At 37.4% G+C, this 17,730-nt stretch overlaps 1 protein-coding gene across 5 annotated transcripts in view; it reads left to right on the plus strand.

Annotated features, from left to right (window-relative positions):
• Positions 1 to 17,730, plus strand: part of LOC131243544 (uncharacterized) — an 80,309-nt gene that overhangs the window by 51,728 nt on the left and 10,851 nt on the right. For 3 of the 5 annotated variants that reach the window (XM_058242976.1, XM_058242972.1, XM_058242973.1), the window contains 5 exons: positions 2,192 to 2,258; positions 6,748 to 6,826; positions 7,027 to 7,118; positions 10,512 to 10,655; positions 10,958 to 11,068. In XM_058242976.1, coding sequence (XP_058098959.1) covers positions 2,192 to 2,258; positions 6,748 to 6,826; positions 7,027 to 7,118; positions 10,512 to 10,655; positions 10,958 to 11,068 — 493 coding nt within the window. The remainder of the gene's footprint in view (positions 1 to 2,191; positions 2,259 to 6,747; positions 6,827 to 7,026; positions 7,119 to 10,511; positions 10,656 to 10,957; positions 11,069 to 17,730) is intronic. The other 2 variants (XM_058242975.1, XM_058242974.1) reach the window with 1 other exon arrangement.

Genomic DNA, 17,730 nt, shown 5'->3' on the forward strand with positions numbered 1-17,730 from the left:
TGCCATTTGTTGATTTTCTTTTAAATTTCATTAATGGAGGTTCATAGCAAAATCAATTTTACCATAAAGACATTATGAAACTCTTGTTCAAGGATATTTTGGTCTACATTGGCTAAGGAAATGCAGAGTGGATTCCTTTTGGAACTTACATGAAATCCAATGGTGCTGCTATCTTGAACCATTCTGATCCTACTAAAATGCGAAGAATGGGCCCTTAAAAATGTCACAAGTTAATTTGGATGCTAACTTTTATGGCTTGCATGGTGAATCAATCATGTTCCACGCTCAATATCTTCATTTATGCATACTTGATATGTAGTCAAAGAATATGTTAAGAGTATTAGAGATAAGCTATTAAACATTTATTTGTTATCTTTCTCCCTACTTGTTGTTGTTGTTGTTGGATAGGAAACAAAAATTTATTAAAGACCTTAAAAAGGCAAAGAAGATTCAAGATCCATGGGGGAGTGCATTTCCTAGAGCCCATGCAATCAAATTGCAAGAGCACCCTACAAGATCAACGCCCTCCCTGACTCGTGAGAACCTTCACACCGGTTCTAGTGGTTGGAAACTCGACTCTATTCAAGGATCATGATCCTGCCATTTTGAAGAAGGTGAAATTGATTTTGCAACTTGTCCTTGAGCACACCCCTAATCCCAAAAGGCTTTGGGTTGCATAAAGATCTGCTGTCAATATTGAGTTCCCACCATCCTAAGGTGGAGGGGTCCAAGAATCCAATTTTGTTGGAGGCCATTGAGGGTCTTCTATTTTCCCTTTCCAGCCATGCTGCATTAGGTCAGAAATGAAGATGCCCTAGAAAACTCTTGAGAACAAACCCAATTGACCAAGCATGGTTAATCTCGGTGGAAATTTGGTGCTGGTGCGAGGAAGGTTTTTAGAGGGTCGTTGGTTTCTTCTTGGTTGTTTTTATTTTTTTAATTTTTTTATTTTTTGCAATTCCCCACATGATTGCTTGTGGGAGCATTCTCCAAGAGCCTTGCCTCTAGTTTTGAAAGGCCCGCTTTCCCATGCATCAATTAGCTCCACAATAGAGCTCGATGAGACTCAATATATTTAGCTTTACCATTATAATTTGACTCTTTTATAATTTACAATCTTGCATGCTTCAGTGTTCGAAATATCTGTATCGTGTTATGTAGCGCACCGTTGGAATATGGATACATATCGGTTATCGCATGGGATATATTGGTTGTATTGCGTAATGTATCGATGTTGTTGGAAACATGGGGAAACATTGGGAAATTGGTAAAAAAGACATCAATACGCACTTGTAAATCAAAACATTACAAAAAATAAAAATAAAAATGCACATAATAGGTTTTCTTTATATGGGGTCCTAATCTATGCGCTGTCTAATTGGATTAGTGCAAGTATATTCAAAGTCTAGTTCATATAATTTATAAATGTAAGAAGATATTGAAAGTCTAGTTCATATAATTTATAGATGTAAGAAGATGTGTGGAAATACAAGCAATACATTCAAAAGCAAAAGAAAAATCACTAGATCAGGTCACATACATGTTTGATTTTATATTTGGACAAAGATTGCAAGCAATTTGTGAGAAATTGGGAAATTTTAATTTTGATTTTTTTTCAATTTTCTGCAACTCAATTCATCTCCTCCAAATCTCAAAATTGAAGCTCCCAATTGCATGAAAAATCATGGATTTGTAACAATTTGACATTGATTTAACATGATTTACATGATAAAAAAAATGATTGAAAATTGAAAATGCTCACTGGATCGAACACGTGGGATATATCCCACTACTTGTGTGTTTCATATTGCATAGGTGGGATACAAGATATATCATGGGATATAACGGCTGATATCGTCGATACTTAAAACACTGGCATGCTTCACTACTTCCTAGGTAAAGCTTATATTTAATGTAGGTAAAAACTACCCACTTCAAATGGCCATGCTATGTTAGCATGCATTTATAGACATTTTTTGGCAAGTCAAATATAAAAGTAGGCCTTGGTACATGGCATAAAATATTTGGTTGCATTTGGTCAATGGTTGGTTCTTGGACTGTGCCATAGCTGATGAACTTTTTTATTTTTTTATTTAATTTTTTATGACCATCAATTGGACTCAATTGAGTAATTTTGATATGCAAATGTCTTCATCTTAAAAATTGATTCAGTTATTGTTTTGCTACTCAGCTCTTTTACAGCTGCTGCAACCTGCATCATTGGACTTCATTTTGGTCATGTTCTTGTACAATTAGAGGTATGGCTCTATTTTAAGATGTCAGCTCCATACAGCTACTTGTCTTTCTTTACAGTTAGAGGTATGGAAACCACAGCTCCTTTGCACTGTAGGACCAAATGATATGTAGAGGGTCTAATAATTGACCCAGGGCCACCTATTACATCCAATAACCTAACCTTCCAAACATTGGCCTCTCCTTTTAAACTCTCAGTTTGCCAAGCCAAGGATTGGATGGTTATGGTCATCCAATCAAAATTACTTGGAGACATTTTAATGGAGAAATATTGTCAGAAATGACTTGATCATTGGGCTTTCTTTAATCCAGATTGTGCACTTCGTATAGCATTGTTCAGACCTCAGTTGCATGATCCTTCTTAATTAGGTGCTGCTCGGCTTTGAACTATGCTTTGGATCCCTGCTTCTGCTCCAACTTCCTACCTGTTTATACTTGAACACATTATGAAATAGAATCTGCTCCAGCACCCAAATCTGTTGGCACTTCGCTTCACGCTTCGTGAAACTATAGGCCAGACAGAAAAGTTCATCCGGGGCGATGGAATACACTATTTATGGTTAGCCGAAACAGAGGATTCACCTGCTACATTACAATACCTATCGCTTTAAACCTAATGGACAGTCCACATCGATGATTTGACTGTCCACACATCTAAAAGTACCATTGTGCACCTCTATGCATGTCCAAAGACTAGTGAAGTTGGTCCCCTTGTTTTATATTTTCCAAAAATGAAACATGGTTGCTAAAAAAATTTCGGGGACAACAACATTAAGCCTGCCAGTTATTTGATGACTTGTTAGTTTTGTTTTTTTTGTTTTTTTTGCTTTTTTGGTGATTTAGGAAATAAGTGAGTTGAATAAATCAGAATGCAAATAAACTGCACGTAAAAATATGTCAAATCTAAAGAGTGCACTTGAAGATTGATAACAAATATAATTTGATTTCTTGCTAGTGTGAGGCATGGACTAAATCAAGATTGTTCGTGCCCCTCACATCTGGTGTATATGTCTCTTAGTTTATATCTCTCAAGATACCACACGTCAACAACCCATCTTACAACAGCCCACAATCTGAACAAACTGGAACTCTGCCCTGCAAATGCCAACACACACATTTGTTTGCCCAAAAGCAAACGGAAGAGGAAAGTCAAAAAGTAGAAGACAGGGTGATGCAGGACATGAAATTCAAATATGATGTGTGAGATTTCAGGCTTAAGATCACGTTAGTTCAGAAACAATTACACAAATTCCATATCTCACGTGAAAGTCCAAACATTCAATTAAGGGGAATCTATGTGGGTCCAGGCCTACACAGGCTAGGGCTGAAATAATAAAAATTATAAGCCAAACGATACTCAAAGGGAAATAGAATTTAACCACACATGCATAGTAATCAGCCCCTAATCCAAAGGATTCCCCAATTTCAATTCGAGGAACCCTAAGATGAGAAAAAAAAGGGAAACAAATTATGGATAATGCAAACTAAGACTAAGGTTATGAAACTAGGTGAGAAAAAGGAAAAGAGAAGGAAATCCTGAACTTGGAACAGATCCCTCGTGCGAGTGGCGGGACAGAGTACCGGCGCATGTGCGCAGTAGGGGCCGCACGTGTGGAGGAGGCCTGAATCCCAAAAGGGACTTCTTGGCCTTGTTCGGCCAAGGGGGGGGGGGTGGTCCCAAACCCTTCAAATTTTGATGGCGATCCAACGTACGGTTGAGGCGCGGTACTCCGTCAAAGTTTCAACCCTCCTGCAGGACTAGATTCTGGAAGCTGGCTATAGAAAGACAAACAACTGCAAAACAAGTGGATTTGAGGTGAAGATGATCGAAGGATGGATGAAATAAGATGGAGGGGTGGATTGGGATAAATGTGGCTTCGCACCACGGTAGTTAGCCCTTCGAAAAGGGAGGGCTTCGCACCCACTTGAATTTAGTCATTCGAAAAGGGAGGGCTTCGTACCTACTTGAATTTTTCCACAATTCAGAAACTCAGAGAGTAGAAAAAACTTGCAGGAATTTTTATTAAACTTGAATGAATCAAAAGAACTACATGGGGTGCCTATTTATAGGGAAAACCCTATACCCCAAAACTCGCACCATATGCGCAACCTATTACTTGGCAATAAAGTAAACTAAAATAAAAACCAATAAAAGAAATCTAAAGCATTCATGATATTCTAAAAAATAAGCAAAACCTAAATTATGAAATCAATCCAACTAGTGGGCTACGATCATGAGATCCCATGATGGACTTTTCTTGACTATCGGGCTCTTTTGAATCAAAACTTCGTCTTCTAAGTAGGAGACCCTCCCTGGACATCGTTATCGAGCTAGATTGACGGTGGGGCCCTCCTTCGTACGTACGTGCGTAGGGGTGGTGGTGTGCGTGCGTGCGCACGATGTCCTCATCACAGGGAGTTTCTTTGACTGTCAACCGAAGGAGTTCCCTTTAAATAGTTCTAAGCATGATAAGAAAGTTATGAAATGCTCAGATATCTGCTCGAATGTGCCTGTTAACAAAGAGAGTGCTCCATGCACTAAGGCATATTATGAAACCATAGCAAGATTGGGTTACATGCGACGGACATCCTACCCAATTATAATTAATATTAAAATCAATCAATTAAGAATTCATGAAAAAAAAGCCAATTCAACACCATAAATGCAAAGAAAGGACTCATCCGAGGTCACCGAACCTGTGATTTGCCACCCTATAGGATGTGAATGTGCAAATGAGCACAGTTAACCGGTTTCCTACTGGCTTGTGGATCCATGCATGTAAACTGGCTAAAGGGGAGTTTTGGTATTTGAATGAAAGCAATAGGGAAAGCCATCCTTTATAAGCGTTCTCCAATTTTTGTAAACTTCTCGTATGGGTCTAAACTTTCCATAATGAAAAGCAAAAGGTAAGGCCACCCAAGGTTGTTTTTTCAAACCAAAATGTAACATAAAACTACCAAAACAAATGTATTATATTGAAATACACTAACAAAACAAAGAAGATTTTGGGAATAACAAAGAGCTATATTTCATAAATGATGCTGACAAGTTGTCTTGAACTTGGTGAATCAAGTCTTGAACTAATTTTCTTTGGTGTAGACCATACATGAGGTACACACAATAGTCTCAGCATATTCACTAATATGAGTTAAGAATATAGCATGCCATTGCATGCTATGATCCAACCATCGTGTGCATTGCATTTTATATAGCATCATGTGAAACAAGAGTGATGTGACATCTTTCAAGGTATGAATGCATCGTGCATCAAGTGAGCAAGTTTAAATCATGAAAATGTTAAAAAGTGACATGTGGCACCACTTGACATTATCACCCCAGGGAAATCAAATATACAATAGTCCCACCACATCACCAACTTTGCAAGCCATGGGGAACTGTTGGTTGGATGGCATGGGTTTTAACTCATCAAGTGTTGTCCCAAGGCAAGTTATGTAGGATGAGCCATGGTGTGACTGCTTGGAGGAATACCATGCCACATGGCATATTAATCCATGATTACCAAGTTTTCCTTACTAACCTCCCATGAATTACAAACTGATTCAACAAACAAATTATCTATTTCATCAATTTCCCTCTTGATTTCTCTAGGAATGTGCAAAATACAAACCACATAGAGTAAACTAATTGCGAGTCTGGTAGCCATGTCTTAAACATGCTTGTTGCTTGTTGTGTTGAATTTTTTATTTTTAATTCATAAGCTAGCCTCGAATCCCAGAGCTCAATGTTGAACCACATCCTTGTTGCCCAGCTACCATTGAGCTAGAGGCTCGAACCCTTATTGTGTTGAAAGTTAGCGTTGACTCAATCTTAATTTCCACATCATGTAACCAAACAATTTGAAGAACTGCTTTTCTAGTATCCCACTATACTTATAAATATCATTATAAGTTGGAGCCATATTAAGCTGAATATCTCAGCCTAGACTGCCTCACGCTACTCACAGTGCCCTTGTCAGTCAACGAACCTGATGAAATGCATTCAGGGATAGGTTCTAGACATGGAATAACAGGATCAAGGTGTTCTAGAGAACTACTAATTAACTTTCTCTGTTGGAAGCTATGTGTTCATTGATATGCCGTCCATCTTTTCTGACAAAGTTAATTTTTACCTCATCGATTTTTCCAAAATCTGTTATATCTATTCAGGATACTTTTTGTGAATGTCTTCTTCTTATGACAAAAAAATATATGCTACTTTAAGTCTGCATTTCATAGATCTAAGTAATGCCTTTCCATCCTTACCCATTTAAATGCTTTTCAGTGTCCTCAAGCCCTGTGTAGGTGCTATCAAATCTCTTGTTATAAATGGTTGCCTTTCATTTGTATTCTTGTTTACATTAACAAAAGTTGTTCTTATTCTGATAGATGTTTTTCATTCTGAGCATTGACTTATCTGGCTCACTCAATTACAAAGCATGAGTTATTTTCATTGTAGATTAATGAGTGAATTGATGTCTTCATTATGTGTTTCAGGACCATAAACATCGGCTTTTCGATTGGTTACTATTTTCTGTGTTACTTTTTGCCCTTGGGTTATTCCTTGCCTTCATAGGTATGCTCTTAACAGCTAGACTGGTTTATGCTCTTAACTTCCAAATTACTTTTTGCCCTGGGGTTATTCCTTGCCTTCATAGGTATGCCTCTTAACAGCTAGACTGTTTTATGCTCTAACTTCCAAATTATCCATTAAGATGCTTTTACATAATGTATAATTGAATTCATTTTGCATCTTTTCATGTTTTTTTTTGTCAGGAATTCCCCTAAACAAATCTTTATACACAATCAGTTATATGTTACTTACAGCTGCTTCAGCAGGGATCACTTTTTCTGCTTTGTACCTGTTGGTAAACTCCAAATCTCTACTCTACTAACTGAAAGTTAAAACCATGATATCTTTCTTGCTAGACCATAATCCATGAAAAGAACCTAGAACTTGAAGCATATAAATTATTTTTTCTAATGAATTAATATTATGAATTCCAAGGTATAGTATGTATAGGATTTTCAAGTTTATTTAGGAAGATTCTAGAAATCTTCTCAAGCTTATCTAAAGAACTCTTAGGGATCCTCTCAAGTCCATCTAAATGATTTTCATAGACTGCAAAAGTGCCTTCATAATACATACAAATTACAAAATACCGTCATAGAAAGTACACTACCCCTAAAAACTGTTTGGTCATGGGTGATGAATGAACACCCAATTTGCTACATATCTAGCTATGACGATCTCAAGGAAGTGGCTTAGTAAAGATATTGGCCAATTGCTTCGAAGGAATAGGCATGGTGTAAATCTGTCTTGAAGCAACTTTCTCACATACAAAATGATAGTCAAGCTCAAGGTGTTTTGTGCATGCATTAAAGACTAGATTTTCCACCATATTGTAGCACTGACATTATAACAATAAAGAGTGGAGGGCCTAGACAATGACCAAAATATGAATATTTTCTCCCAGTAGTTTAGTCCTTTTCCTGTCAACACATTTTGTACTCGGCTTGTCATTATATAAATATATTTAGTAATTTTCACAATGAAATACAAAGAAATATACTCCTTTCCCCAATGGCATCAAAACTTCAAGCTCCATATGCTCCAACCTGAGTTTCTGTTTATTTATTTATTTATTTATTTTAATTTTTTTAATTTTTTTAAAATTTTAATTAATTAATTTATTTATTTATCAGGATCTGATCCACATGCAGCTCCTCCCCTCTTGCATTTGATCTTTCATGATTTTTTGCCTCTTTCATTTCTTTCTTCCCTCAAGATTTTCTAGTCTTCTTCATGAAGATGATGAGGACATCTGACTGTTTAGAGTGAATCATCAGAGGAGGATAGCAATGTAGCCTTCTTTGTGGCTAGACGAGTGTTACACGGGCGTGCGGGGTCCAGATCACATCCTTAGCCATCGTAGAAGACCTCACGTGCATGGTTTGTGCATCTTTAAAGACCCCACACCGGAAAGATACACGTGAACTGTGTATTGTGGAGTTCTTGACCATTTGATCGAGTGCATGCATCGATTGGACCGTTGGATTGCGCGTATCGGGCTGTTTACCCACTTTTGATCGTGTCCCGCCTCGATCGTGGACACTTTAGGACTTAGGTGTCTTAGTTTTTATTTCTTACTTTATTAAGATTTGGTTTATTTTGCGGCTTTGTTTTATGCATTAAATGACATATTTTAGATATTAAGTTTTTTATTTTTATTTTTTATATAAGAAATCTTTCTTAAGAGTGTCCTTTTGTAAAAATGAATTTCTGAGATTGGGGGGGGGGGGGGAGGTGTGGAGCTCTCTTCATGCTATTGCTTCTTAAAAACTTTAAAGTTTCTCTTCTTTCTTAATGTGATTTGAAGGATTCTCCATGTGCTTTGGAGATTGGGATTGGAGAGAGGCCATTCCTATTCGACAGAGGTGCGGGGCTTCTACTTATCTTTCGTATTCTTCCTTTTCTCAGTATTTCCTTCAAGTTTTCATCTTTTCTTCTTCCCCCTTTTCCAAAATCCCTTCATTTCTTCCTCTTTAGATCCTCCCATATAAACCCAGCCCTTGAAATCCCTAACCTTTGCCAAAATAACCCATATGTGTGACCGTACAACCACATGTGTGAACCTCTATAGCTGGCCGTATGACCCACCCTTCATACCTTTGATTCCTTCTTGCTTCCACATCAAAAGCCCCTTAAAATCCCATACCTTAATCCTAACCTAAACCCTAGATCCCCAAATATCCAGGTTTTCCCAAATCACCTAAACCCTAGATTCCCAATTTCCCTAATTGGCCCTAAATTCTAAACTTCCAACCATCCAAATACCCAATTCCCTTCTATTCAGAACCGAAGCCTCAAATCCATTTACCAATTAAGCAACTTAAGCCTTAATTTCACTTTTCCCCAAATCCTATGAAACCTAGGTTGGGCTAAACCCTAATTGAGCAAACCCTAGGTAGTATTAGCTTTTCCTTTTTGAAATTAAACTAATTCCTATGCTACTTGGATGTTCCTACATCCATAAGATCCCATCTTTTAGTCATACATTGCGTAGTTTGATATATGTGGCTTGAACTTCTCATTCTTGATATATTTGATGATTTAGCGTAGTTTATGAATTTTGATTATTTAGATTAAGTTGCTGATTGATCTCGCATAGTTATTTAGTTTTATGCATATGTCCTGCATCAGAAGACCAACCCTCACCCTCTTTCTCCCAAATTTCCTTCTTTACATTCTATCCTTGTTTCTTCATCTCTTTCTTCACAACCCTACCCTCCTTTTCTCTCTTTGCTTGTTCTTTCCTTCCAAAAGGGATTAAAATAAAAAAAAATAATAAAAACTTGCTGATAACTTGAAGCACACATGAAAAAATATTAAGCCATTGAAACACAATAGGTATCCTTAGTCTGGGCTCTTTGCAGAAATTGTGTCCTGATTTTCATATTAATGACCTTAGAAATATGATTTGTGTTGGAGCTAATGAGTGGCTGCACTATAAGGTGCACAAAACTGCACATTGATGCTGAACTGCCATTTGGAAACCTCTTATCACTAAGAACCAAGTAAATCTCATCAAAATCCTCTGCAAGTGTTTGCATCAAATACCCGGCCCTAGTTCCCTCCAAATATTTTAGCAATGTCACTCTCAATCATACCTCCTCTTTCCTATAATAAAATTTCATATTGATAATGATATCAATTACCATATAAAATGAAGGTGATTGGTTACATAATCCTTGACTTGAATAAAACTATGCAATCGGTATTAATGCCTTTGATGAAATGCCCTTGAACTAGGAAAATAATATGAATACATAAAATCTCCTAGGACAAACATCATAATGCAACAAATACATTATGTGCTTTAATATAAACCCATGGGTATAGTGCTTCCAGTTTTATGAAAGAGTGAACCTTGCCTTTACAACAACTCAAAGTGTGCCATCCATCTTGTAGTGGCCTGAGTTATAAAAATTAATGATGGAAAATGTGAATCTATTTCTTTCACAATGTACCAAACCTTTCTCCATGTAATTGTCTATGACAGTTAGCCAACTATTCTAATTTTTATGAGGATGTCCATTTTCAAGATCACTTATGTATACCAAGTGATTTTTAAAAAAAATTATTTTTTAATCACTAGCTAATCAAACTGTTTTTTAATTTTTAATTATTTATTTATTTTACTTTATGTTATTTTTATGTGGTTGTTGACATCAATGCATTATTCTACTTTGTACCACAGGTGGATGTATGTGGTTACAGGCGTGTGACGTTTGTGTTAGAGTGGACGGGAAGGCATTCTCTGAGTATATTTGTTCTTGTGGCCTCTAACATAGCTGTTATTGCCATTCAAGGATTCTACTTCACTTATCCTGAAAATAACATTGTAAGCCCTTCTATTCTCAAAAAAAAAAAAGAAAAAGAGAGAGAGAGAGAGAGCAAAAAAGAGAAAAAATTGTAAGCCCTTCTAAGCTTGTGATCGGGTTCCTTGAAACTACTTTCTTAAGAAATCCAAAGAGCAAGCTATAATTTTGCAATTAATCAATAAGATGCATTTCAAGGATGTGCAAAACCAATTTTATTGTGAAATATGTGGCAATGACTTACGGGCCCAAGTTTGGTTGCATATTGAAACACAAGGAACCTCTGAGAGCTAAGTATGCATTTTTCTTTTAATTGTGCTATTAGTTGTTGTTGGGCTATATATGTTCCAACAAGCAACACATGTGCATAGTACGTGCTCGACGAATCGCCATAGAGATGAGGGAGGCATCATTAGACTATGAACTGTCGGCTGAGGTTGTATTTCTCTACAAACATCTTACATAGATATATTTCTTTGGCCCTTTTGTTTCCTCTCATCATCTTCATGCTTTCACGGGCTCTGAAATATGGCAATCAAAATTTGGATTTTAACGTTTTGACCTCCCTCAAATTCCCCGAAAATATGGTCGGATGATGCTGACTGGAATGCTTATTGTTATAGTACAGGTGGGCCTGCCATGGGCTCCTGGTTTGGGTTGTGGGCCTTTGGGCCTAATTGTTTTATGTTATTTCTTAGGTTTTTTCCTCATTCCTATTTTGCCCTTATACTGAGGGGTATTTTATGTAATTTGGCACCTTTTGTCTTATACATATAATAGGGTTGAACGTCCAACCGGATTGGTCTTTCCTTTCTTTCAAAGCTTTCCTACTTTACATGGTATTAGAGCCTAGGGATTGTTCCTAAGGTTTCTTTCTTTGTACTTCCTCTCTTGATCTTTCTCTTTCGAAGCATATTTCATTTTCCTCTCTTCTTCTTTTCTATTCTTTTTCTTCTTCTTTTATACATACATTTGATCTTATTTCGAAGGTCGTGGGTGTTTTTACCCACTGATCTGATTTAATTTGAGAGGAGACCTACGACTAGAGATTTTTTAACGTTTTTGAGATTTGTGGTGGAGTTCGAATTGTAGTTGATGGAAGTATGGTCAGATATAAAGCTCGTCTAGTAGCTAAAGGGTTTACACCATGGTATTTTGTAAAGACCACCACCGTTAACATTACAATACAGGCCATAACAACCGTTACAGTCTTTTCTTTTCTTTTTTAATAATAAAAAAGAAAAACCATGTATCGGCCATGTAACGGACTGTTACCGGGTCATTACACCCATTATGGGGCTGTAAGGGGCCTTTTTCCATAATAACCATTATTACCTCATGAATCGTAATGGGATCACTGTTACCTTTACGTAACGGCCGTTATGTAACATTTTTTGCATACCTTGGTTTACACAAACATAATAAGGATTATTCTCAAACCTTTGCTCCTATTGTTAAGATGAACTCAGTTCATGTTATCATTTCTCTGCTAATTTGAATTGGCCATTGCACTAGTTTGCTGTTAAGAGCACCTTCTTAAATGGTATTCTGGCTGAGAAAATTTATATGCTTCCTCCACTATCTCTCTCTTTGTGGTAGTAATGGAAGCACTTAGCAGGATGCTTGATAGATAGAAGAGGAAGGTCCGGTGTGGGGATTCAGAATAGATAATTCCAAATTCCAGATGACACATTTGCAGTATGTGGATGATACGCCGCTTTGTGAGGTCGACGAAGAAATGGTGGATAACCTGTGGATGATTGTGATTTGCTTTGAAGTCATATCTGGGTTAAAGATAAATATTAGAAAAAGTGAATTATTGGGGGCTGGCATTTCCAAAGATGAGGTGACCTTCTTTGTGTGATTATTTGGGTGCAGGGAAGGTTCCTTTCCATCTACATATCTTGGCCTCTTGTTGTGTATGGGTAAACCACCCAAACATCCATGGGATAAAGTCATAGAATTGTTCGAAAAGAAATTATCTCAATGAAGGAGCAAGTACCTATCTTTAGGGGAAGGATAACTCTAATTAAGGTGGCTATGTTGATCATTTCTGATCGATTTTATGTCCCTTTTTAAATGGCCAAAGTTGGTATCGACAAAACTCGAAAGAAATATGTGGGATTTCTTTTGGAAAGGTGTGGAAGATAGGAAAAAATTTCATCTTATGAAGAGGGAGGATTTCTGTAAGCCATGGGATCAAGGGGGTGCGGGGTTAAAAAGCTTGGAAGTGGTGAACGTAGCCTTGTTAGGAAAATGGGTATGGAGATTTAGGGTGGAGGGAAGTTTATGGAGGAAGGTGGTTGGTAGGAAGTATGGTCTCAATTCCAAGGGTTGGTGGACCCGACCCTTGTCGATTTATAGATCTTCCTGTTTGTGGAAAGTGGTAAATTCGATTTAGAAGGTATGGGAAGGTGTGGGCTTCTCCTTAGTAAATGGGTTGAAGATTAGATTTTGAGATGATATATGGGTGGGAGAGCAGAAATTGGAGTGAGATATTTCATAGACTAGCAAGGCTAACAAGAGGGGAGGGGCTAGTAGTTGCAAACTGTTTCTCCATGCAAGGTGAGGAAGTGATATGGGCCTTGTCGTGTACAAGTCTAAATGACGATGAATTTGAGGAATTGGTTAATTTGTTGAGTCCCTTATCCAAGGTGAGGCCAGTCCCATTAGAATTAGATTCGATGGTGTGCTAAAAGAGAAGTCTGGGATTTTATTTTTTATTTTTATAAAATTATTCTTCAAAATGCTTAGCTGGGGGGGGGGGGGCTAGCAATGGGGTTAACCCATTAGCTTTTGTTTGATGGTGCTCCTCTGAAGGTGGCTGCTCTAGCATGGCTTATGAGTGGTAACAAGGTGCTCACTTTGGATAACTTTCGTAAAAGAAATATGATTCTTCCAAATGCATGTATCATGTGCCTTTAGGATGACGAATCAGTGGATTATTTATTCATCCATTGCACTTTTGCTTGACAAATGTGGATCAAATTCTTAGATCTCTTTCGACTTATGTAGGTGTGGCCAGAGTCTATTGGGCAATTCTACATGATGTGGCAAAGTGGGTGTACAAGCACGAAAATTTGACGATCGTCTCCTTGCGGGTGTTTGATCATTATGGCTAGAAAGGAATAATCGGTGCTTCAGGAATTGTGAGGGGCGAGTGGAGGAGGTTTTCAGTAGGGTTAAAATGCCAGTGGTTGAATGGGTTAAAGCCTTCTTCTTGATACTTGGGGCTGAGTTGTAATTGTTTTTATGCTCTTTGTATCGTGTATCTTCGTATATTTCGGTTGAGGCATTTCTTTAATAAATTGTTGTGCAATGATAAAATGATGGGAAGGAATAAAGTATGTTTGTCACACACCAAAATTCGACACCCGAGATGGTTAGACCTCGATCCCACTTCCTAGGTCATGGCTTATAATTTAAGCATTCACAACCATAATTCTAGTAATATCACATAATGCCAAACCGTACTTCCATAAAATACTCAAAACTCGTTATAATAATTTAAAGTCTCATCAACTCCCTCAATAAAATTTTCTTTTTCTTCCTCTTGTTTAATACAATGAATTTCAAACTGGAAAAGAAAACTAAAACTAGACCGACGACTAGAACTCTGTTCCACTTCGCTCCTTGACTAAACTCTACATCCTGAAATTTAATATCCATAATAATGAGTGAGCTTATAAAGCCCAGTGAGATAATCTTGTACAATTACCACATCACATGTAATAATAATTTCAAAGATCGCGTAAAACATATATCTTTTGGAATAAAGAGTATTCAAGACTAGAATAAAAAACTTTATAAATCATGCATTTAGATATATTTTTCAGAATAAGAGTATTCAAGACTAGAATAAAAGACTAAATCATACATTTAGAATAGTACATACTTTCCAATAAAATCATGAATGTGGTAGAATATGTGAATGTGAATCATCCTTCTCAGTATAGTTAATCATCAGAACCTCTCGGGATAATTTATTTTAGTTGGCCAACATTTTCCAATACAACACCTAACTTGGCAATGGAAACCTTTTGCACACATACTCACCCATCCAAAGGGCACTCTTGGCCTGGTAATGGGAACCTCTTGCATGATGCGCACCCATCCAAAGGGCTCATTGGTGAGGAACCATTCAGCATGGTCACGCAAAACAACATCTCCTATCGAACCTGGCAATAAGAATCTTTTGCAATGCTAACATGCTCACCTGCCCAAAGGGTCTACTCAACATAGTTTCCAAGATCATCACAAATATGTTTTCCGAATAACAAAATCAAATATCTAACACAATAACTATAAATTTCTAGCAATAAATCCAATAATTTAAAATAAAAATAATAGATATGAAATTCTAAGAAAATTATAAAATGCCCTCAAAAAATCACAATTTCAGGCTATAGAATAGGATTGCAAGTGTAAAGCATCATAGGGTAGGATTTCGGGCGATAGACAACTTGGGATTTTTATGTGAGGCGGTCCTTAACCTAATTAGTTTGATAAAAATCATGTTTTTCAGAAAATTTACCAAAAAAAAAAAGCCCTCGGTTTCATTGTTTCCATAATTCAGCTGCCGAATTTCAAAATTTCAGATATAAGGAACACTGATCTTTAAAATATTCATCCAATGGTTCTGATACTTGGGATTGTTGTGAAATTCCTCAATCCATACATAACCCAATAAAATTCAAAATTCTAAGAGAATTTAGAATATTTAATAAAATAACAACAACAACATATGAAATTGATAACCTTCTTAAACAAATTTGTAAAACAAGAATGATTAGAAAACTAGTTGTGTGGAAAGAGCATGAGATGACTCACTAATTTGAAACGCTTAACTATCTCAAACATGAACTTGGACTCAACCCTATAATGAGAACACGTTGAACTGATTCTTTCTCTCTCGTAAGCTGACTAATCTCACAACTACCCTCTCTCACGTATGTTGGTTGGGTTACTGAACTTCTCTCCGAATGCCCTACCCTCATGACCCTATTCCACCTATAACGCTCTGCCACCGACTCCACTTCTTGGTTCTAAACACCCGTTGAATAAGGAAACTCCAGTTACACACGCTGGAAGTCTCCGGATTAGTTAACGTTAGGTGGCCCTTGCTATTTATCTAAAATCAACGATGTGAATGGTATAGTTGATGGACTTAGATGAATGGTTGGGATTTGATTTGGACAGTTTGTCGTAAGTTACGAACACTTGATGCAACAATGTCTTACTTGTCGTATCTTGATGAAGGAGGGGGAATCGGAGAAAGCAAGAAAATTGGTTCTACAACGTGCAAGGTATTCCGTAACGGTAACAGTGGCCGTAACGACCACCATTGTTACCTTTACGATAAGGGCTGTAACGGCCGTTACGGCCCCCGTAACGGCTGTTACGGTCTCTCTCTCTCTCTCTCTCTCTCTCTCTCTCTCTCGCTCTCTCTTTCCTATTAAAAAAAACCCGAAAAACCTGTATCGGCCCAATAACGGGCCGCTACGGGTCCATTATAGCCTTTACGAGTCATTTTATCCACAACAGCCTTTACGACCTGCCACCGTTACCTTTACGTAACGGCCTTTACAGAACACCATGACAGCGTGTGAACGAAGAAGTTGCGAGCCTGATTTCTTGGTAGTGGCATTGTAATGCTTTCGACATCTAACATGACAATCGGTTGAGTTTTCGTTGAGTTTACTCGATGAATGGGTTGGATCGTCTGAGATGGCGAGTTTGCTGGAAGCCTAGGATTCGAATTGTTTGGGATGATGCTGATTTAGACGGCCTAGATTGTTAAGATGATGGCTGATATCTACGGTTTAGATAGTCCAATTTAGTGGGTTATGAATCCACTGCAAAACGTCTTTTTTCCCGTATTGTAAAGGTAGCGGTGCTGGCCATTACAGAATACCTTGCTCATCTCACTGATATATCCTTAAGGATTTGATATAATTCTTTCTAAGAAATTTCAAGGAAATTTTTTTTTTATTTTAAATTTGGATGAATAATGTCGCTGATTTGGGGGACCACTCAAGTGCCCTTAAATTGACATGAAATTCATGCAATCTATGATACACATCTCACTAATACAATGGGCTCCAAATTATGTTTATTTCACTATTCGACTATGTGGGCGAACATGTAGTGGACAGTGAAGAACTAAAAAATAAAAATAAAAATCCAGTGGTCCTATTTCAATAAACAAGTGTCCGCAAATCAACAATTATGATAATTCAAACAATCTTATTTTGGAATTGCGACTTAGCAACAGTAGGCTCACATTTTAATGGGTTCGGTTTGATTGAATACATGCAATGTGTATAACATTTTGAGTGCAAGTGTATCAAGTTTCATGCAACAACAGAGCATCTAATAAGGAAAAAAGGAGAAGTTCTCAAGTCAAATTGGTGGGACCATAAGCTATGGTCCACCTGGCAAATAACTTTCAACTAGTTAAGTGCATGTGAAATCCAACCTTTCCAATAGAATGGTCCCAAAGTGAAGGCCACTTCTACCCATTAGGTGGGCCATATAAAAAAATTTGTAGCCATTGATCAATAACATATTTACAAGTGTGGTTGACTCGATAAGTGGATATGCCTAAATTTTACAAAAGGTGATCCCCATGATGGGGCAAACCTATTGGATGGAGTGGATTTCTCACATACAAAACAGGTTAGAAGTTACCCACCTCTGGACCATAACTTATTGTCCAACCAGTTGGATGGATTTTTACTTTTTAAACATATGGACACACACACACACACACACACACACACACAGAGAGAGAGAGAGAGAGAGAGAGAGAGAGAGAGAGAGAGAGAGAGAGATCACTCTTAGACTTGAGAACGTGTAAGGATCAAATCTTGACTAGGCGGCTTTGGCTCACTTTACGAGATTTCCCAAAGGCCATTGAAAGTGGGTGATGTTGAGTATATTTATAAGGTTTCATTGATTCTTGCATGGGCCATCATTGGATCCATTGGATTTACCTAGGGACTTGTTTATGGCTTGATCTAATTTGATCAGGGACTGATCAATTGGTTTTACCACTAGGCACAATAGTCAAAAGGTTTTAAATTGGCTTTACAAAAG

The sequence above is a fragment of the Magnolia sinica genome, chromosome 4 (assembly GCF_029962835.1).
Source record: "Magnolia sinica isolate HGM2019 chromosome 4, MsV1, whole genome shotgun sequence".
Classification (NCBI taxonomy): Eukaryota; Viridiplantae; Streptophyta; class Magnoliopsida; order Magnoliales; family Magnoliaceae; genus Magnolia; species Magnolia sinica.